This window comes from Sceloporus undulatus, chromosome 4 (assembly GCF_019175285.1).
Source record: "Sceloporus undulatus isolate JIND9_A2432 ecotype Alabama chromosome 4, SceUnd_v1.1, whole genome shotgun sequence".
In the NCBI taxonomy this organism is placed as follows: domain Eukaryota; kingdom Metazoa; phylum Chordata; class Lepidosauria; order Squamata; family Phrynosomatidae; genus Sceloporus; species Sceloporus undulatus.
The window spans coordinates 197,974,092-197,996,185 of record NC_056525.1 but is presented as its reverse complement, the minus strand read 5'-3'; the positions used below and the strand labels follow the sequence as shown (position 1 = coordinate 197,996,185).

The 22,094-nt window shown below is 38.2% G+C and overlaps 1 protein-coding gene across 5 annotated transcripts in view; it reads left to right on the top strand.

The window, feature by feature from the left end:
- The window catches only part of RB1CC1 (RB1 inducible coiled-coil 1), a 90,058-nt gene that overhangs the window by 36,639 nt on the left and 31,325 nt on the right, over positions 1-22,094 (top strand). For all 5 annotated transcript variants that reach the window (XM_042461679.1, XM_042461678.1, XM_042461677.1 and 2 more), the window contains 7 exons: positions 170-354; positions 6,378-6,564; positions 6,681-6,762; positions 7,799-7,860; positions 10,331-10,434; positions 12,850-12,976; positions 16,070-17,982. In XM_042461679.1, coding sequence (XP_042317613.1) covers positions 170-354; positions 6,378-6,564; positions 6,681-6,762; positions 7,799-7,860; positions 10,331-10,434; positions 12,850-12,976; positions 16,070-17,982 — 2,660 coding nt within the window. The remainder of the gene's footprint in view (positions 1-169; positions 355-6,377; positions 6,565-6,680; positions 6,763-7,798; positions 7,861-10,330; positions 10,435-12,849; positions 12,977-16,069; positions 17,983-22,094) is intronic.

The window sequence follows — 22,094 nt, the reverse complement described above, 5'->3', positions numbered from 1 at the left end:
ACAGGATATTCTTGCACTGTGTGGCAATTCATACAATACAAATGTATTTTTATTCCCAAATTATACAGATAGTCATCATATGTATAGATTTCCTTTGGCATAGAGAACAGGAACTGTTTGTCTTCATTTCTGGTCACATGTATGAATTTTTAATTATTTTTTCTCATAGGGATTTTTGGCTAATCAGAAGAGAGCAGAAAACTTGAAAGATCCTTCTGTGTTACCTGATTTATGCTTGAGTCATGCAAATCAATTGATGATTATGTTAACTAACCACAGAAAACTTTTAGATATTAAACAGAAATGTACTACTGCCAAACAAGAACTTGCAAATAATCTACAAGTGCGACTAAAGTAAGTAATCCTGCAGTGCTTTTTCTCCATCCTAAAAAAGTTTAATTGCATAAATAGTTAGAAATAACTACTGTTATTTTATAAATAATTGTATCAATGTTAAGCTGAGAAAAATGTGAAAAAAAGGTTTTATACTAATATTACTAATACTAATACATAGCTTCAGTTTACATCCACGGAGTACTATGTTTCATGTTATGTCTATTGTTTCTTGTGCCTTGAGTGTGGTTGGTTGTTAAGAAACCTTCTGAATTTTCATTCTCTATGTGCTGTGAATGAGACATAACTGATTGGATGATTTTCTGCCATACCTAGGGTATATAGGCAGGGTCTTGTGACTGCAGATGAAGAAAAAAGACTTGCTTCTTCCCCATGTCTTCTCCTGCCTTTGTCCAAGTCAAGTCTTCTTTGCTCTCTGTATTCAGATTTTTCTCTTTTATTCTCTTTTAATCTCCTTCCTGTTCTAATCTTCCATCCCTAGGTACAGTCCCCATTTTCTGTTTCCTTTTGCTTTGCCTTTCTCCTCTTCCTCATTTCTCTCCCAACCCTCCATCTATGAGCAAGAGGTAGAGCACCAGGCTTCTTCCAGCTTTATTTCACTTGATGTCCCTGCACTTGTCCTTTGAGTCTGCTTCAGTGGGACACAAGTGCAATGTTTCGGGAGACACTGAGGTGGAGGAAGAAAACAATGGCACAAATTTTGCAGATTGAGGAGAAAGATTTAAGGCGTAGTGGGTGACTCCGAAGGGGCTCCCTTTTTTCCTATCGCTTTCTCATTCCCACATTCTCCTTTACACCAAAATCTAGCATTTCCATTACTTTAACACTACATTCAGTGCACCTCTGCCCTTCCTTCTGTGTGCTCACTCAGCTTCCTTGCCATCATGTTTCTCTTCAGTGGATATTTTTCTCTGCCCCTCCTTCCTCAATCAATGATTTTTCCTTTCCTCTCAGTTGCCATTTGGAAGCTCACTTTCACAAGCTCACTTTCACAACATTTAGCATTCATAGGCAGTTTCTGCCTCTTAACTCTTTCCCTATCCTCAGCAAGGGTTCTTCATTAGAGAAACATCTAAGAAAAGCTCAGGAACTCAGGGACAAGGCTTCCTCTAGGAGCCTTAGGCAGATAAGCAACAGACCCTTCTTCCAACCTCCCTTTGCATCTAAGACATCCAGGCCTCTTTCACCTCTGCCCCCAATGCCACCCCCAGGACTAAACTTTATAAGTCTCTGGTTTTTATTTGCTGATGCAACTAGAGACTCTCTTACTTTTTCAGCCCAGGCCATTGCTGTTTCTATGGTAGCAAACAGGTCAGTTTGCCTTAAACAGTGGAACAGATTTTTTGGACAAATTTTGGCCACTGTGCTGTTTGCCAGCACTCACTTCTTTTGGTAAAATGCCTTGGAATATATTCTGGTGAGGACTTTCAGAATATCAAACCCATCTGGTTCAAGTCCAGAATCCAAGAGGGGCATCCTTATCCTTCTGGCCAAGGAAGAAAACCCACTAAGTGGCAGAATAACTACTTCCTCCCTGGCAGCAGTCCAGTATGGATGCCTGGTCCTCAACACCATCCAACAGGAGTGCTCTTTATAGAGTTCAGTCTCATTTCTCAGAGCAGGTGTTTTATCTTCTTGTCTCTAAACGCCCCAGAAAGTGGAATTTTGTCAACCAAACCCACCTGTAGGGGCAATGATACCTCTTTCTCTTCAGGAACTCAATGGGCTTTTTCCATTTTCTTCTTCTTGTCCAAATGGGGAGATTTTTGTTTCACTTTGGACCTCAGATGTGTCAGTCACTTCATACAGATCCTTCAGGCCAGATTCTCTACAAACGACCCAGGAGGCCATGCTCTCCTTTGTTGATATGACAACGTACTCTCTCCAGATCTTATTCAGAATGCCCACAAGATGCTTCTGCACTTTTATTAAAATTCTAGACATTTTCAGTTCTGAATCCTCTGCATTTCAGTCCCCAGCACTTCACCATGTTCATGGTCTCAATAGCAGCTTTTTACTTTGAGCCTTATTTGAGCAATCTTCTTCATTCTCCAACTCTCATAACAGCCAAGAGATGCCACTTAGTTACTTGCATTTGCCTGGCCAGCCATGGATTTCTGGGCAACCACAGGAAATGCAGCCTCTCACCTTCCAGACAGATTGTTCTTCTGAGTTCCCTGATCGATACTCAGAAACACTTCATTTTTCTTCCTCCAGACAGAATTGCCAAACTTTCCCAAACTACAAGTTCTTTCCCTCTGTACACCTCATATTCCTGGTTCTCTTGTTAAGATTAATGATATCCACAATAGCCATAATTTCATAGTCTACGTTCTATTCCAGGCCTCTTTAGTGGCTAGTCCTCCTTTACCAATAACACATAGCCAACAAACAGTGTCTTCTTATCCAACTTACTGCAGAGGTGAACACCTCTCCTCTGTGCTGGTCCAACTCTTATAATTTTAGCAAGGATATCCCCTTCAGGGACCTCCCTCAAAGCATCCTTGCCACATTGCCAGTCTAACAGGGTGGTGAGCTCACTGTTAGGGTGATACAGTGATAAAATATTACAGCCTATTCCCACAGCAACAGGTAAGGAGGATCTCAGTCCTGCTCCCTCCAGCAGTGTGGTGGTGCAGTGGTTAAATGCCTGTAGTGCAGCCACTCACTCACAAACCACAAGATTGTGAGTTCAGTACCAGCCAGGGGCTCAGGGTTGACTTAGCCTTGCATCTTTCCAAGGTTGCTAAAACGAGTAGCCAGCTTGTTAGGGGCAATTGGCTTACACATTGTAAACTGCTTAGTGAGTGCTTAAGTGCACTGATAAGCAATATAGAAATGTACTTGCTATTGCTATTGCAGCAGGAGAGGCAGGAACAGGAGATTTCCTCACCAGCAGACTCTGGACCTGGGTGAATGGAGCCTAAATCAGTCAGTCTTCTCTCAGATAGTTAACTTTGTCAGCCTCTGACATGCCAATCTGCTGGCATTTCCACAGAATATAAAATGGCTTAGGTTCATATCCAGATCCCTCTCTCTCCCTTGCAGAGGCCCAAGATGCTCTGTCTGCCCATTGGTCCCCAGATTAGAATGGGCTATAGGCCCTACTGGCTCTGCAAGCCTTGGTTCTCCAAGATTCTTTAATTCTCCCTTTACAGGCTATGGTTTCTCTCCCCACTCCCTCACCAGTTCTCAAAGGCCCATCTTCCACCCAAATACAGAGTGGCAATATCTAGTAACTCACATATCAAAGTAGACTATTCTGCCAAGTTAATAAACACCCTTCTGGCCTTCAGTTATTCATCCACTAACCAAAGATATGATATTACCTGGAGAGCCTTTATTCACTGGTGCAGAAAGAAGACCATCAACCATTCCAGAGCTAATGAAAAGGAGATCTTAGAGTTTCTTCAGGCAGGCCATGTCTTAAACCAAATTCCCACCAGCTTCCCATCAAGAAGTTCCTTCCCTAATGTCTCCTCTAGTTGGCCATCATTCCCCCACCGGAAGGTTCACATGGTTCTTAAACTCTCACAAAACTTCCCCTCAAGACTCTCTGCTCCATTTTTCTGATCCTGTTCTTAATTGACATCATATATACTAGGAGTGTCTTAGAGTTAGGGGCTCTTTCAGCATGCCCAGACAGATGAACTTTTAAAAGAGACTCTTGTCACCTAATTTTGTCCGAGTGCTTCCTCTCTATTAGCTTCCTTTTACCTTCACCCTTCTGAAAATATCTAGCACACACTCAGGGCTATCAAAGTTATACCTGGCACATCACATCCTTTAGACTAGTGGTTCCCAAGCCTTGATCCTCCAGATATTTGGGACTTCAGCTCCAGAATTCCCAATTGTTGGCCAAGCTGACTGGAGCTTTGGGGGATTGAAGTCCAAAACATCTGGATGGCCAGAGTTTGGGAGCCACTACTTTAGACAATCAGAGGCTATATTTACCTTCCTCTTTCCTACCTTCCCTGGAAATGCGCCCTAGCTTAAGGTCTGCATTTTCATATCATATGAATTTCAGGGTCTACCAAAGGCAATCCTTGTTGCAGTTCATTCTACCATATCAGTCGCCAATCTGCAGCCTTTTCAGCTAATGCTTCAGGGAGAGATCTGCATAGCTGGAGTATGTTTCAGCCTGTCCACATTGACCAGACATAATACATTAGACAAATGCACATACACTTTTGGCAGAGAATTGACTAGCAGATGATTAGTCTTTTACTGATTGCTCCTTCGTTGCATAGAGAGAATAAAAGACACATTGTGTACTTACTGTGAAAATCCATTCTTTCTGCAAAAGAAGGAGACAATCTGTCACACCTTTACAGTGGCTATATTCTTACTCTCTAAACCTGTCTAGTGCCTTTTCTTAGGCTTCTTCACTCTCTCTTCCAGCTTCTGGCCCAACTATGTTAAGGAGACAGCAAGCTAGTCTTTTTTTCTTCATATATGGTTTGTATTCCGAAAACTTCATACAGTGTCAACAGGGTTAGACTCTAAGGGAGTGAAGATAGGAGAAAGGAACATCAACAATACCATAATATTGGAGGAAGACATCAGACTGGAACAGTTACTAAGAAAGGTCAAAGATGAAAGTATGAAGTCAGGCTTAATGCTGAATACAAAGATAATGACCACAGAAGAAATACATAAATTCAACCTAGACAATGAGGAAATTGAAATAGTTAAATAATTCCTGTACATAGGCTCAAACATAGATCAGAATGGTGACTGCAGTCAAGAAATAAGAAGACTAGGAAGAAGACTGGGAAGGGCACCTATGAAAGAACTAGAAAAAAATCTTGAAGAGTAAAGATATACAACTGAGCACTAAAGTTGGAATTGTCCAAGTCATTGTATTTCCCATCACCGTGTATGAATATTGCAGCTGGACCCAAAAGAAAGCAAATAGAGAAGAGTGCTTAGGAGCAGAGTACTTAAGATACCATGAACAACCAAAAAAACCAAACAAGTCCTGAAACAGATCAACCCTGAAATCTCATTGGAAGCCAAGATTATCAAATTGAGGCTGTTATGCTTTGGTCATATAATTAGAAGACACAGATCACAAGGAAAAAAACAATAATGTTAGGAAAGGCAGAGGCTAGAAGAAGAAGACATCATGAGGTCACAGGCATGAATTTGCAGGACCTGAGCAGAGTAGTGGAGGATAGGGGTTCTCGGAGATGTCTTACCCTCAGGTTTGCTGTGAGTCAGGATCAACTTGAGGGCAGCTAACAGCAACAACAATGGTTTGTATGATTGCATCACTCTAGCTTAGCTGGAAATTGACAGACCAATTCCAGCCAGGATGTCTCTTTCTTTAACATACAAGAGTGGATTTTCACAGTAATGTACTACCATTTTCAGAAACATCAGTCTAATTTGTTTTCCAGAAAATCTAAGGAATAGAACATCTAGTGGCATTAACTGTTGAGAAAATGGGTAAAATTGTGTTTCTGTCTTCTGTAATATCAGTCCCTCTTGGTAGTTGATCAGCACTTGGGTGTGTGGACACGAATAAATATGCAGAATAATGGTGCTTTACAGAGCGCCCAAAAAGGGTGCTTTACAGAACGCCCAAAAAGGGTGCTCTGCCAGCGCCCATGTTTGCTGCGCGAGGGAGCTGCAGCAGACAAACCGTGCCGCTTCCCCGCGCAGCAAAAAGAACCCGCAAAAAGCAGGTTCTTCTTGTGGCGCAGTTGTGACGCCACAAGGAACCAATGGTGCACTTGCAGCATCACAACCGCACCGCAACATGTGGACACTAAGCATCCGTCATGTCAAAATAGTGGTGCCCATGTGTATAGGGCGCCACCATTTTTACATCCCCAGTATGTACTAGCGGTGAGGCCTGATTGAACGCTGCGTCCTCGGCCAACCCCTAGTACGTACTGGGGCGGAGCAAAGGCCCGTCTGTAATGGGCCAATATTAAGCAGAGGTTTAAACATTCAGGAGAGAGTTTTTCATAGTAAAATCAGTCCGATATGCTACAGCAACATTTTATATTCCATAGGTGGTGCTGCTTTGTAATGCTTCATGCTGACCAGGATGGCGAGAAACTGCAAGCCTTGCTTCGTCTCGTGACAGAGCTGCTAGAAAGGGTGAAGATTGTAGAGAAGCTTAGTAATGTCCCTCAAATGTATTGTTTGGCTGTTGTTGAAGTTGTAAGGAGAAAAATGTTTGTAAAACACTACAGGGAGGTAAGTAACCTGAGTGGAAAATTCAGACTTCATACCTTCATGGGAAAATAACATAGTCCTTGAATGCAAATATAGACATGTGTACATGTCTTTAACATGGTATGTTTTCCTTATAGTGGGCTGGTGCTTTGATAAAAGATGGGAAGCATCTTTACGACTCTGAAAAGGCCAAAAGGGAATCTTTTGGGAAATTGTTTAGTAAGTATTACTTTTAGTCTCCCCACCCTTCTGAGCAACAGTGGCACAAACATTGGTGTAATACTAGTACAAACAAAGCTTCTTTCTTGAAGAATGACATTATATTTTTTTTGTCCAGCATATAGAGCGTACTTTAAGTTGTAGCTTATGGTGACTCCTTCCTCATCCTGAGCCACTGATGTGCAGTAGTCACCACTCAAATAAGATACATGTGCCAGTATCGACCATATATCATTCACATGTGTGCTGCCAGTTATGTTTACAAAATAGATAGAGAGGTGTGTGTATAAGTATGAGAAGAAACAGGGATCATGGACCACTTGTTACCCTAGCATCTAGTGGTCCATTGTAACAGCCATTTTCGTCCAGCCCACTTCCCTTCCCTTAAGAGTTTGGCTGGGAAAAAAATGCCTGAAATGATGGATAGTGGAAGGCAAAATGGAATTAGAGTGTAAACTTGATTGCCCCTTGAGTGTGGGCATAGAACCACCTTTCTCAATCATTAGCAAGGCTATGACGTGTTTATATTACAGTATTTATATTGTATTGGACAGTTTCATCTCTGTGGCAATGGTACAGTGAAAATTGATGTGGCATAGCACTGCAAAGAGATATATACAATAAGGGTAACATCCATCACACAGTGCAGTTTAATAATAATATCTGTGTTGTCATAATGTAAGTTGTATTTAAGTTATTTTTATGTGTGTTAAGTTCCATAACACTGCTTAAGCTTTCATAAGATTTTACTTTAAAATACTTATAATCATGTTATATCCTAAAGGTTGTGAAATAAAAAGGGAAGAAAATCGCAAGACAAACAGTTTTAAGCCCAAAGCATTTAGAACATAAGTTCCCTTGAAATCAAAACTGGCTTTCCTTCTGTTCTTTTTCCTTACTGAAAAGCTGTCCAACCAGCAACTGAAGTGGAAAGTGTATTTTCTCCATATAGTAAACTGCTATTACATTACTTTTGTATGTTAATAGATTTTCTTTCATATATGAATTTAAAAGTAATATTCATTTCTTTGCACAGGGAAATCTTTTCTAAGAAATCGTTTGTTTAGGGGACTTGATGCATGGCCTCCATCCTTTTGTGTGAGTAGATGTTGTTTATTGTTTTTTAGTTTAAACAATTGATTTCTTCCAATGAGTTTTGGGTATATACAGTAATAGGAATCTAGGAAGAATTTTGTAGCAACTCTTAGTACTGGCAAGTATCTATAGAGCAAATATTGATGCCATAGAATGATTAGATACATGGTACTGTACTGAGGATGGGATGTGCAGGGTAATGCAAACATTTTTCGTGCCAAATAATGCAACATTCCAGATTGTGGGTCCTCTAATGGAGAAAGAAAAATAATGTATTTCTAGGAGTTTGTGTACAGTACAATGCTTAAACATTTGTTGATTGAATTTTTATAAATGTAAAATAATTTATATGGAATTAAATACCAAGTACCATGTTCCCTTCTCTCTCTCTCTCTCAATGCTGTGATCCTGTAGCGGAGGCTGAAAATTTCCAAGGGTTAGGGTGCCACACTATCCTCCCCAGGACCTTGAAGGGACACTTCCTTACCTCCCCATCTACCCAGTTGGCCATTTTGTACCCTTAGAAGTCCCTACAGTTGGCTATTATGCCAGGCTATTGTCTGGGCTGGGGGTGAGCTAAGACCCAAGCATCAAAACTGGTAGTGACTTCCATTCACTTCTGTTTTTGAAAAAAGACCCTTTGTCTAAAACAGACCTAGGGCCCATCAAAATGGTTTGAAATAACTAGTTACATCCTTTAAATACATTTGGGAACATGACTGGCCACAAAAATGGACTTGGGACTGCATGCAGGTTGTTTGTACTTTGCATATGGCGGGTTTCCAGAGATTAAGTCCCTCAAGATTTGGGATTTATTTCTAAATGAAACATGTCCAAGATTGTGCCACAAATCATTAATTCTCCTCTCTAAAATGAAAAAGCATGAGCTATGTTAGTGTTCCTTTATAGGCAAATAGTTTTAACTCTGTGACGATTTTGTTATCCCTTCTCTATAAATTTCCCAGCTTCCAGATAATTTCTTAGATTTGCCAGTTGGAAACGTTGAAAGTTTTGAAAGTACAGCTACACCAAAATTATATAAATGTCTTACGATAATTGCGGTCTAATTTTCCATCCTTCAAATAGAATTACCTGCTTGCACAGTTTTGACAATTTTCATTAAGCTATCCAGCATGGCCCTAAGATTTCTTTCAAGGATAGTCACAGCAAATCAAATTCTATCAATGTTTATATTTCCCCTTGATATGCTTCATTTTACTCTTAAGCACATTGTACTCAGTGTTAAAATATTTTTTTCCTGTGCCTCAGCTTATTGTCATCTTAATTACATCAGTGTCTAACAGTGTTGCTGAACTAGTGCTTCACTGATTCCTCTTAGGTACTTTATGCTACCTCTTTCAATAGTAAATCTTAAAAAACTGTAAGCAAATGTATGCCAGAAGCAGACAAAGTGTGGCCCACATTTAGACCCTATGGCCATTTTTTTTGGCCTCCAGCACTTCTCAGTGATCAAATTTACTTCCCCCCCCCCCTAAAAAATAGTATCTTGAACTTTTTTTTCTCTCCAGAATACCATCAAAGGCATTCTAGGTGTAGCGGAGGACATTTCCACCACATTTGGCAATCCTCTCCCCCCACCCCCCGTCAAAAAAAATTTTTGTAAAAATATTCAAAAAACAATCTTCCCCCCCCCCCCCAATGGAGGCATGGGGTGCATTTTCATCACATTTTGCAGGCTCCTTGATTCAGCGTACATGCAGGAGAAGCCTTTTTTGAAACCCCCCAAAATTGTGAAACTGTGCCCATATCCCTTAGATGTGTTTGGGGGGCACAATTTTTAAAGGCACAAGTGCAATGCCCTGAGATCTCCTTGGGAGCTTGATGCCACCCCCAGACCTTTCATAGTTCCCCCCCGCTGTATGTAGTTTGTTACACAAAGTATTGAACTTAGTTTTTTACATTATATTTGATGATCACACTTGAGCATGGAAATACACTATTTGCTGACTCACAAATAAGTACACTTTAAGAAAGCAGAATCATCCTTTAAAAATAATAATTTTGACTTACAGGCTGTATTATAATATTATATAGCTTACGTTGAGGGCCAAATTTATGAATTTAAAATGTTCAATCCTTTCTCTATAATATTATATTTAATTTCAAATATCTTTATTAGTTTCCATCTATATACAATAAAAACAATCAAACAATATACATGTATAGTTTTTTGTGGGTTTTTCGGGCGATGTGGCCATGTTCTATAAGAGTTTGTTCCTGATGTTTCACCAGCATCTGTTGCTGGCATCTTCAGAGAATGCTAACCTGGAAGACAGTTGGTATATATATGCTGTGTGACCCTGGGTGAAGAGGAGTGGTTCATTAGTTCATTCTTTTAACCACTTCTCAGTAGCTCTTTTTTAACTCCCCATATTTTATTCCAACATTCAATCATTGGATTCAATTCCATAATATAATATTATATTTAAATATAATACTTATTTTACTTTAGACCAAGAAACCTCGCAGATTTGATGGTGAACTTCCAGATATCTCATTATCTGATCTACAATTTCTGCAGTCCTTTTGTCCTTCAGAAGTACAACCATTACTCAGGTGAGATGAATTAGGGCAAGCAGAAGACAAATTAGGATCTTATTTTGGATCTGTAGGTGAGTCACAGTAGATTTGCATGGATTTATTTGATGAAAAGCAAAAGGCAAAATTATAGGAAGTTAATTTAATAATACTTGATTAAAAAACAAGTCAATTGATAGAATTAACATTGGGCTAACTGCTTATTCTTGGTATTCTTCACTTAGAGCAACTTTACTTTCTTTTCTTTGAACTGGTCCTTGTGCAGCTCTGGCACAAGGGCTAGTGTATTAGAAATGAAGTAGCATGTTTACATGAACTAATGGGGTATAGTGGTTTGAATGTTGGACTAGAACTTTGGGAAACCAGAGTTCAAATTCCTGGCTAGCCATCACATCACACTTGGTGACCTTTGAAAATTCATACCCTCTAGACCTTGGATGTATACCATAGCAAACATTCTCTTAATAAATCTTGCCAAGAAAACTCTATGATAGGGTTTCCCTAGGTCAGAGTCGAATTGCAGGCACATACTGTAATAGCAAGTTAGAACCCCTGACTTGTACTGATTTTCTGTTCTCTAATTGCTTTCATTAATCTTGTTTGTGCCATATAAACTAGTACGTTATTGGCTGTTGGACCACTATTTTACACTTTGCCCACCACCAATCTCTTGTGCATTCAGCAAACATGGAGCCTGCAACACTTGCCTTTTGCAGTGCGTCCTTGCAGTTTGGCCATTGTAGGGACACAAGATGAGGCTGTCTCTTTGATTTCTTTTTAACTGTCTCCAGATTTCCAGGTTTTTAATACCTGTTCCTTGAATAATAGCTCAAATTACAATTTGTTGGGCTTTTTATTTTTACATTTTTATTTGTTCGGTTTTTTTTTTAAAGATGTAGGGTCTTAAGTTTCCTTGTCTTCTTACATACTTTTGAGATCCCTCTCCACCCCACTGCTTGAGCCTTCTTAGCCAAGCATATGTGGTTTGGGTTTCAGGTTTGTGTCTATCTTCATGTGGGGTTTAAACAGTGCTCAGCTCAGGTCTCTTTCTGCCTAATACTTCTGCCTACTCAGTCTGACTCTAGCATTGTCTCTATTCCCTTAAGTCTGGAAGAGATTTAGGAATATTTTTTGGCATCCATTCTTAATAGTCTGGAGGTTGAAACTAATTTCTGATGACAGGAAGCACAATGTACATCAATAATACGTAGGCTTTTGTATTCTTGCTGAAATAGCTTTCTTCAACAATTAATCTTTTCCTCCCCATGTCCCCACATACACTTCAGATGTTGCATCCCCTACAACTTACTCTTGCCCTGCCTCAGTTATTGTATGCTGATACACAGTGTCTTAGAAACAGTCTCTCTCTCCATCTGGTCAGCATTTTACATGGCATTTAAAAGGCTATCATCTATCTACACCCTGAGATAATAAAGATAGTTTCAGATGCTTTATGGGATTTACTTGGGAGACATTCACCATTATCTCCTTAGCATCCAAGCTCTTAAGAAGATTGGAGCATAGTTTCAATCCAGATTCAGCTGTGTTGCTGCGAGTAGATGGCTGTACCATTTCTCTTCCAAGGGTTTGTAACAAAGCTAGCCAATTATGTCTTCAGTATTTCCATACAGTGCTGAAATCATACCTTTACAACATTATGGAATGGAAATAGAAACAGAAACACAAGTTTTTAAAAACCAGCTTAACTGTCAGCCCAATTCTTCATATATTTTAATAATTGTAATATGTTTAATACATTTCAAATGCTACTTTTCCCTATTTGCTCAGAAAATATAGTGAGGAGAATGACTACAGACTTGCTTCTGAATGCAAATAAGATCAACCTTAATAATAATAATAATAATTTGTTTTATTTATATACCGCTATTCCAGAGATCATAGCGGTGTACAGCAAGTAAGCTAATTAGCAAGTAAGCTAATTTGCCCCCAACAATCTGGGTACTCATTTTAGCGACCTCGGAAGGATGCAAGCCTGAGTCGAGCTTGGGCCCTTTTGCTGGTCTTGAACTCGCAACCTTGTGGTTTTGAGTGAATGGCTGCAGTACAGGCAACCTTGGATAGGAAAGGTTTAATGTATTCTCTTCTTCCACAGACAAGTGTTTTCTCTGTTGAATCAGCATATGTATGCCAAGATTCCTGTTTATGTCCTGAGGGTCTTGGAATGTTTAGCTTCTTCCACACCATCCTTTTGCAGGCCCTAATATCAGTACTCCTGGAAGTTAGCGAACTTAAAGATTGCTTCTGACTTAATGCTAGAGATCAAGTTGCAAGCTGAAATCCTTAAAATGTTTTAAATATATGCAGGAGGAGTTTCAGATCCTAGGTTTACTACATAGATTTTTTAAAACGTAACCTAAAATGTAATTTGCTCTCAAATAAAATTAATGCATATGATGTATTTTGTATTTTAAGGGTCCCCATACTTTGTGATTTTGAACCTCTCCACCAGCATGTGCTTGCTCTACATAACCTGGTCAAAGCAGCACAGAGTTTGGATGAAATGTCACAAACGATTACAGATCTGCTGAATGAACAAAAGGTATCTTTGGGCTGTGACTGTGACAGTATGGAAGGATGATTGTAGATTGTAGCCTGAGGGCAGGGAACCGTCCAATTAAAAAGATTGTATGTACAGCGCTGTGTAAATTTACAGCGCTTTATAAAGGTTAATAATAATATAATAATAATAATAATGAAATCTATAGCGTGCTAGACCCAAGCACAGTTACTTGAAATAAACTATGTTGTCAAATGGAATCAGTGAGGATTGTTTCTGTGAAATGTATTTTGAATTGGGGTGCTCGGTTGTTTTCAGGTAGAATTTTTTTGTATATTTGGATCATAATCCTGAAACTAGTATATAGTAGTAACAGGAGTATTATATTTATTAATTTATTATTGTTACTTAGAGAAATTATTGGTTTGTCCATTTCCATTTCAAATCATATATACTTTATATAGATTAGTTTGGATATAAATATACATACACATTATGCGTGCACATTCAAGTCCTCCAGGAGGAATTTACTGCAGTCTGGAAAAACTAGACTGGTGGTGACTTCCCGGAGGGCCTTTTCAGCTGCCGCACCAAAAATCTGGAATGACCTGCCAGAAGAGGTTCATCAGATTACATCTCTCAATGCTTTTAAAAAGGCAACAAAAATGATCCTCTTCCAGCATGCCTTCCCAGACTAACCTCTGTTAAAATAGAATCAACTGCCTGATTAACCAGCCCCCCCCCATATAGCTTTGTTATTGTTTTACTGTTATCTCCTGCTGAGCTGTTTAACTGTTATTATTTTAGCTAAATGTTTTATCGTTATTAATTGTATTGGTGGGAGGGAGGGTAGAAGGGTGAGGGTGTTTGGGGACTGTTCTGTTATTATTTTTTGTGATTTTGTATTTGGTATTCTCTTTGCTGTTACCCGCCTCGAGCCTTAAATGGGAGAGGCAGGATACAAATAAATATTTTATTACTATTTATTATTATAGAGAGAGAACTAATTGTTTATATATGTGTGTATGAATACAAAAGAGAGCTAATATGGTGTAGTAATTTGACTGTTGGACTAGGACTCTGGGAAACAAAAGTTCAAATCCCCACTAAGTCATGGAAGCCCACTGGGTGACCTTGGGCAAGTTACACTTTCATAGCCTCAGGGGAATGTAATGGCAAGCCCTCTCTGAATAAATCTTGCTAACAAAACCCAATGCCATAGGATTGCCACAAGTCAGAAGTTTGATGAACAACAAATACAGTATCGTATTTGTGATATTTGAGATGAATAATACTCCTAAATATTGTTCTTAATAATATAAATAACAGGGTTGCTGCTTGAGAGCTACTACTAATATCTACTATTTTGTAAGGCTTATTCAGAGACAGTGTGAAGTTGATACAATGGATATTCAGTGCAGTGTGGACAGAATGTACAAAGGAAATTTATTACACAATTTATTCCAGCCTCAGCCCCTTCACTCCCAGCAAAGCTCAAGGTTGTGCCCTATTTTCAAAATTTGCCTTACCCCATGGCTCAGACTTTGTTCATGGTTCACCCACTGTCTCAAGAATTGAGGCAGGAATTTCATTCAGGAGGAGGGAAAAAACATTTGTGCAAGGATCCTTGTGCTTGTATGCAATTGGATACAGTTGCACAGGTGGGAGAGAGGTTTATGGTCCTGTTGAGTGAAATGATCCACTGTGTTGATTTATTGCTATATTAATGACTTTATTGGGTTTTTTAAGCATTGATTCTCTTTTCTCCCATTTGGTATTGTTTCTGTGCATGTGCTTCTGTGTAATAGTTCTACAGTTGTACTTTTAATCAACATTTTCCCACTTTGGTATTTTTTCTGTGCACATGCCTCTGTGTAATTGGTTAATTAAATAATAGTAGGAAACATGGCTGTTTACTGATAATTCTTTTTAATAAATTACAGTTTTACTGAGTCTGTTAAAGGTGACAGTGCTACAGTATGGCACTCTAATTAGACCAGTTGATATATGTGTACCTAGTAATGTCTGAATTCATATCATAGCTTCTGGTAAGGCTCTAGATCCCAGTAGCTGTGAAGTTTTAAAGGAAGTTTTAAAGGAAAGGAAATTTCCAATGCATCCCTAAGTTAACTCTTAATTGGATCACTCTCTAAAATATACATCACTTCTGGTGTGATGGTATGTTTTTTAATCTCGCACATGCCTATGTTTAAATATATAGGCAAACTGCCTATAGTCATCAGCTTTCCCCTATACTAAGTTTTGAGTAGCCCCATCAGCTGAGTCCTGTATTTACATTAAGAAACTAGATGGGTCAGAAACCTTTAAATATTACTGTCAACTGATGGTCCTCCTTTTCTTCATAAAAATTCCATTTTTTTTTTATATATATAATAAGCACAAGCTTACTGGACATGCTGAAATAGTGAATGAAGAGATGACTTCCTATCCCAGTCTCTTCAACAATAGTTTGTAGTACTTTGAATATAAGACTCCTCATCATATTACTTGAAGTGGTACTTAGCAGACTTCTGACTTCATTCTCAAACATCTTAGGTTTACCAATGCTTAACATACTTAAGCATCAGTAACATATGTCTCAAAGCATCTGTTGTGAATCCACATGCTTGTCACCTCATCAGGGGTCCTTTGGCTGTTTTTACAGCAACTTTTACAGCATCTTTTTGGGGGAGTAACATGTGGAGAGACTTAAATGTATGGGGTTTTTCCCACCAATATTTTGCCTTAACATCCTTATTCATTAGAGTCTTATTTACATTTATACACAAACCCACACATTATACACACACCCTTGAACATTAAAGGGTCATTTGGGAAAATCAGGTCATCCCTTATATTTATCCTAACCAATGTTATGTTATATTTATAAGATAGGAGTTCATATTCATACATTTCATTAGAACTTGCCTGTGTGTGATGTACATAGTATGTTGGTCTGATAACTGCCTTGAGCCATAAGCCATGAGGTTTTAGGAGTATTTGCATCTCTAAGAAGCATAAAAAATTTCAAGAGTACCACTGCATATATGAGTCTTTCTGTGCTTGGTTTGGCTCTTGTATTGGAATTGTTACAAAAAGATGGTTTTTTAACTCTGGCCTATTTTATGCTTTTAGGCTTCCAACAGTCAAGTCTCACCACAATCTATCACTACACCAAGGATGGAAAGTACAACAGGAACAATTGCTACCTCTCCTAAAACTCCTCCACTACTCAGTCTTCAAGGACCTCTGTGCCCTCCTGTGTGTCCCCCAGGTCCTTTGGAAGAATTATCTCCAGACAGTATTGATGCTCATACATTTGATTTTGAAACGATTCCTCATCCAAGCATAGAGCAAGCTCTTAAGCAAGGGTCTTTAGACTTGGACTCATTGGCTGAAAGTCCAGAATCTGATTTCATGTCAGCAGTAAATGAATTTATAATAGAAGAAAATCCAGTATCTCCAAATGTTATAAGTGATCCTCAAAGTCCAGAGATGATGGTGGAGTCTCTCTATTCCTCAGTTATCAATGCAATAGACAGTAGGAGGATGCAAGACACAAATATACGTGCAAAAAAGGAAATTTTAGAAAATTCTGCTGTAAATGTTTATATGGAGAAATGTAGAGATGTTGCCCAGGAGTCCCGGCTAAATTTAATAAACATCAAAGAAGATCTTTGTCACTTTAGAACATTTGTGGAAAAAGAACAATGTGAGTTTTCCAGTTCTTTAAAATGTACTTCTATAGAAATAAGAAATATTATAGAAAAGGTAAAACTTTCTCTTGAAAAAACACTAAAAGATAAGCATCAAAAAGAACTGCAATCTTTAAAAACTGAATATGAAAGTAGATTGAATACTTTAGTTGAAGATGGTAAAGAGAACCAAAAAAAGATAACAAAATTAAAGTGTGACTTAAAAGGTCTTGAAGATGTTTTGCATCATAAAGATAATGAATTTGCAGTAGTAAAGAATGAAAAGGAAGCAGTTGAGATTTTACAGAATGAAAAAGATCAGAAGCTACTTCGATTGGAAAGCCAAATGCAGAATCAGACTTGTGAAATTAAGGAACTAAGGGAGTCCCGTGAAAGAGTGTTAGAAAGTCTGAAACAACTTCAAATTGAAAATGAAGAAAAAATGCAGCTTTTGAGGGATGAACTTCAGATTTTGGAAAAAGATCACTTAAATGAATTAGAATCTAATCTGCTTGTCAGACATACACAAGAATTTGAACAATTAATGGTCAAACACAATGATACTTTAGAGAAATTGAAAAAAGAAAATGTACACCGACTTGAACAAATGCAAGAATCTCACACTGCAGATGTACATGCAAAAGAACAACAGGTTGAAGAATTAAAGGCCAAGGTCTCAGAACTTTCTGACTTGAGGTGTAAATTAGAAGTTGAACTTGCATTGAAAGAAGCAGAAACAGATGAAATGAAATTACTTTTAGAAGAGAACAAAACTCAGCAGCAGGATAATCTAAAACATCTTGTTGACAAGGAAACTGAAATGTTAAAGAAAGAGATAGATAAATTGAACCATATAATTGAAGTTAATAATGATGAATATCAGGTGGGTTTGGCAGAGCTAAGAACTCTAATGACAATTGAAAAAGATCAGTGCATTTCAGAATTAATTGACAGGCATGAAGAAGAAACAAATTTGCTTAGAACTGAATTGAGCAAAGTAACATCATTGCATCAAAAAGCTCTTGAAGCAGAAAAAAAGTTGGAAGAACAAATAACAGAATTGCAAGGTAAGCTTGAATTGGAAGTGAGCACCTTAGAGAAGCAGAAAGAGGAAAATTTGGCTTTGTGTGAACAGCAGAAGAAATATGAAGCCACTATCAGTAAGCTTGCAGAGGAGAAAGAACTACTAGTAACGAACCACGAGCAGGACAGAAAAGTACTTGTACAGAAGCTTAATTGTGAAAAAGAAGATGCAGTACGAAATGTCTGTAAAGAATTTGAGTTGCAGAGGGAAGCAGTAGAAAAAGAACTTTTGGAAAAAATCCAGCAACTTGAGATGCAAGTTAATCAGAGGTACTGTATGAATTAAGTTGCATTTTAATGTTTGAAATAAAACCAACTATGCTGAATATATCTTGTAGTCAGTGGAGTAAGTGTACTCTCAAGCTCTAGGAGTATTTCTCCAGTCCCGTACTTCCTCTTGAATATTGTCAGTGTACTCCCAGATGAATCCATACTTTTGTCATTTAATGGCTTCTACTTGGGGCACATGAATTCTGCATTGCATTGTCCTTTCTGTTTGTTTATGCTCCTGAACTAAAGAACAATCAATTCAAGCCTACCTTAGAGGGTGGTCACCAAACGGTGTCATTAAAAAACTTAAATCCATGTGAAATTTATGTCCATATTAAAAAGTTACCATGAGACAGAGGGAGAGCTTGAATAGTATCTTCTCTAATGCAGATGGCTGTTCAGTAGGAGCTGAAAGGAGCACTTTCAAACAAATAGTCCTTTCTGTACGTGCATACTCAATCCCAACACATTAGTACATTCGAATTTACTACAGGAAATTGAAGAAAGAGCAGTGAAATGCAAAGGTTTGTGCTGATGGCCTAGTTGTGTGACTTTTCCTTTTTAGCTTTTTGCTGCAGGTTGCTCTGGGTGGGATTTTCACTTTTGTTTCAAACAGACACTTTAAATAATTTAGCTACAAAACCATATGGATCATGTCATTATTAGATCAATCATGTTTCTACTTCTGTTGTTTATTTTGGAGTTTTTGTTTCTTTGGTTGGATGTGCTAAGAGATTAGTAGGTTCTAATCCTGATGTTTGGCTATGTGTCGCCTTCTTAATATTTTGCCCACTAAGATTTTTTAAAATTAAAATGTTACTTTTAGTTTGGAGGAAAATGGTACTTTTACAGTTATGATATAGTATGATAGATGTAGCCTTTGGAAAAATTATTTTGGACTTTTCTGAATGAAATCTTTATAATGGAGCATACTTTATGGTTGACGATTAGAACTTCTCTAATGCACAGCAACAATCTGCAGATCACATGTGTTGTTTCCCGATTCCTGACCCAGTCCCAGAGGCAGGACTTCCGATTTCTTTTTCTCCATTTCAGGTTTCAACAATTGACTCTTTACTTTCCCCTCTCAATTTTATTTTTCCTACCTTTCTACTTAAGAAGTTTTTCTGTGGTCCAAAACAAACTGTAGAAATAATCCAGTTTGAGACCACTTCAACTGTCCTGGCTTAATACTAGGGAATTTTGGGAACTGTAGTTTTGTGAGACATTTAGCCTTCTTGGTCAGAGAGCTCTGGTGCCACTATAAACTACAATTTCCAGGATTCCCTAGCACGAAGCCAGAGCAGTTAAAGTGATCTCAAACTGGATTATTTCTACAGTGTGTTTTGAGCCTATCTCTCCTTTCACATCTTGTCAGTTTAGGTTCAGCTGCTTTCTTTCCTTTCTTTTTCTTTTCCTTGAACCTCTTTCTCTCTCTTTTAAATTCTTTCTTCTTTTCCTTTTCCTTATCTTTGATGGCTTCAGAAACATCATGCAAAGCAAACGAGAAAGGGGACAGAGATGGCCAAGAGTGTGGCAAAAATACCTCAACTTCCCATAAGGACATGCAGGGACCTGGTGAAGAGCCATCTCCACAGAGAGTTCAGTTGACTACTTTCAAATAAGTGTGTTTCCAGAGAGAAATTTGCTGATTCACTTGCTTCCATGCAAGTCTGTAACCACGTTAAGGAGGGAAACTTAAGAAAACATTTGACTGTAGGAGCAAGTCTGAGCCAAAGGGCAGATTGAGTTGCTTTTGGAGCAGCAGTTTAAGAAAGAACAGTCTGCTACTGAAAAGTAGTTCAAACCAAGGTAGGTTTGGAGAAAGATAAAAAGCTGAGGTGGAAGCAGATGATTAGACAAATCTAAAATAAAGGATAAAAGCAGACAGAGTCAGTAGCAAAGGTGGTTTTAATGTAGGGAGAAGTACAGTATTGATAAAGAAAGCTATTAGGGAAAACTGTCATATTGAGAGGATTACCACAGTTACCAGCCATTCCAACAGTTTGTCTATGAGGCAATCATTTCAGAGAGATGTGTTGTTGGAGCAGACATTGGCCTGTTACAGACAGCCAAAATAATTCGAGTCACAGTGGAGTCATGTTTTTCCCAATTCATGTGTCCTAAGAGTCCAGAAGTCGCACCAAAGCCATCTCCAGTCCCTTAGGGCTGGAACGTGCTTTGGTGCTGACTTCGACTCTTAGACAGTGCATCATTGAAACACGATACCCACGTCTCAAAGCAGCTTTATTTTGGCTGTCTGTAACAGGCCATTGTATGTCTGCTCCAACAACACATATGACAAGGAGAACTTTAAAGACCAGAATGTTCTAGTTGAAGGCAGGGCAGACAAGAGTTTGGATTTCTCCTTGAAATAGCGTGACTCAGAATATTGCTTTGCATACTTTCTAAGACTTGCTGTGATTTGCATTTCTGCTCAGGAATGCAAAGAAGATTTTTCTGACAATCTACGGTAACCCAAATTCCATCTAGATAGGGGCAGTGTTGGGGGAGTTGTCAGAAAGAACTTGTATGTAGTGTATGTTAAGACAATTAGTTACTAAAAAGTGGATAATCAGTCTGTGGCCACATCATGAGTAAAGATGACTCACTAGAAAAGTCAGTAATGCTAGGGAAGGTAGAGGGCAGCAGAAAGAGACGAAGACCATATGCCAGATGGATAGACTTAATCAGGAAGTTCACAGTCCTGAATTTACAGGAACTAAGCAGAGCAGTGGAAGCCAGGAGAAGCTTGGAGATGTTTCATCCACACTGCCCCCATTACTCAGGCTCAGCTCAAGGACAGCTAACATATACACACACAGAGAGAGATTCAGTTTTAGAGATAGGCAAAGGCAAACCTCTGAACAAATCTTGTAAAAAAAGAACAAAAAACTTGAGGACCATCATAAGTCAGAAACAACTTGAAGGCACACAACAACAACAGATAATCAGTTTCAGTCATTGACACCAGCATTTCATTCATACACTTTTAAGTTAAGGAAATTCGTTTAATTTAAGGAAATTAAAATGTATTTATGTTTAACTTATTTTAATAGAAGGAATTCAAATGCATGTGATTTAATGAATGTATATTTGGTTTTTGTTAGTTTTATTTAAAATATTTCAACTACATAAAAAAGAACATTAACACCACATAGAATACATGGAAAAAGAAAAAACAGAAAGAGAAATAAAAAAGCAAAGAACTACAAATTGAAAAGAAGAAAAAGAAATAAGAAAAGCAGACAAAAAATGATTTCCAATCTTCTCAGCAGCTATTAAAGTATGAAGGGCAAGTTTTAAGACCAAAATTATGGCCTTTGATATGACCTGTGGATAAGTCGAGGGTAAAACCTATGAGTATGTAACAAAGGATGTAAAGGATGAAGCAAAGGAAGACAACGCCAAAGAACATGCAAAATTCCAGGAGGCATATCTGGTTGTGCTCATACTAAAGGCTAGATGGATGAGAGAACAGAATGAGGTGCCTGTGCTTACAGGACAGATTTTGTGCTTGCCTTTCACAAGAAGATAGTTCTTTTTATATATATATAAGAGTTAAAGTACAGTACTTACACTGACCTGTGGGTAAGTCGACTCAGGTTTTTTGGGTCAGTTTTTTGATTAAAATTTCTAGACTTATACATGAGTATATACAATAAATTATGTATAGCTTTCTGTAACCTGTATCTGTTCATAATTATGGTCAGCACTTATACAGTCGTCCCTCCATATGCACATATTCTTTATCCACAGATTCAACCATCCACAGCTTGAAAATACTTTTAAAAATATATACATTAAAAAAAACCTTGTTTTACTCCTTTATATAAGAGACACCATTTCATTATACCATTGTTTTTAATGAGACTTCAGCATCCACAGATTTTAATATCTCCTGAGGGTCCTGGAACCAAACCCCAGTGGATACCAACTGCCTACTAAACAAAACATATTTATGTTCTCTACAGAAAATCCCTCAATAACACTTTAGTAAATATTAATACATATTGATAATCTCTATCACTCTGTATTATAAATCATCACCTAATTTAATCAAACAGACTTTATAAATCTTCTATTAATCTAAACAAATTCCCCCTCTCTCA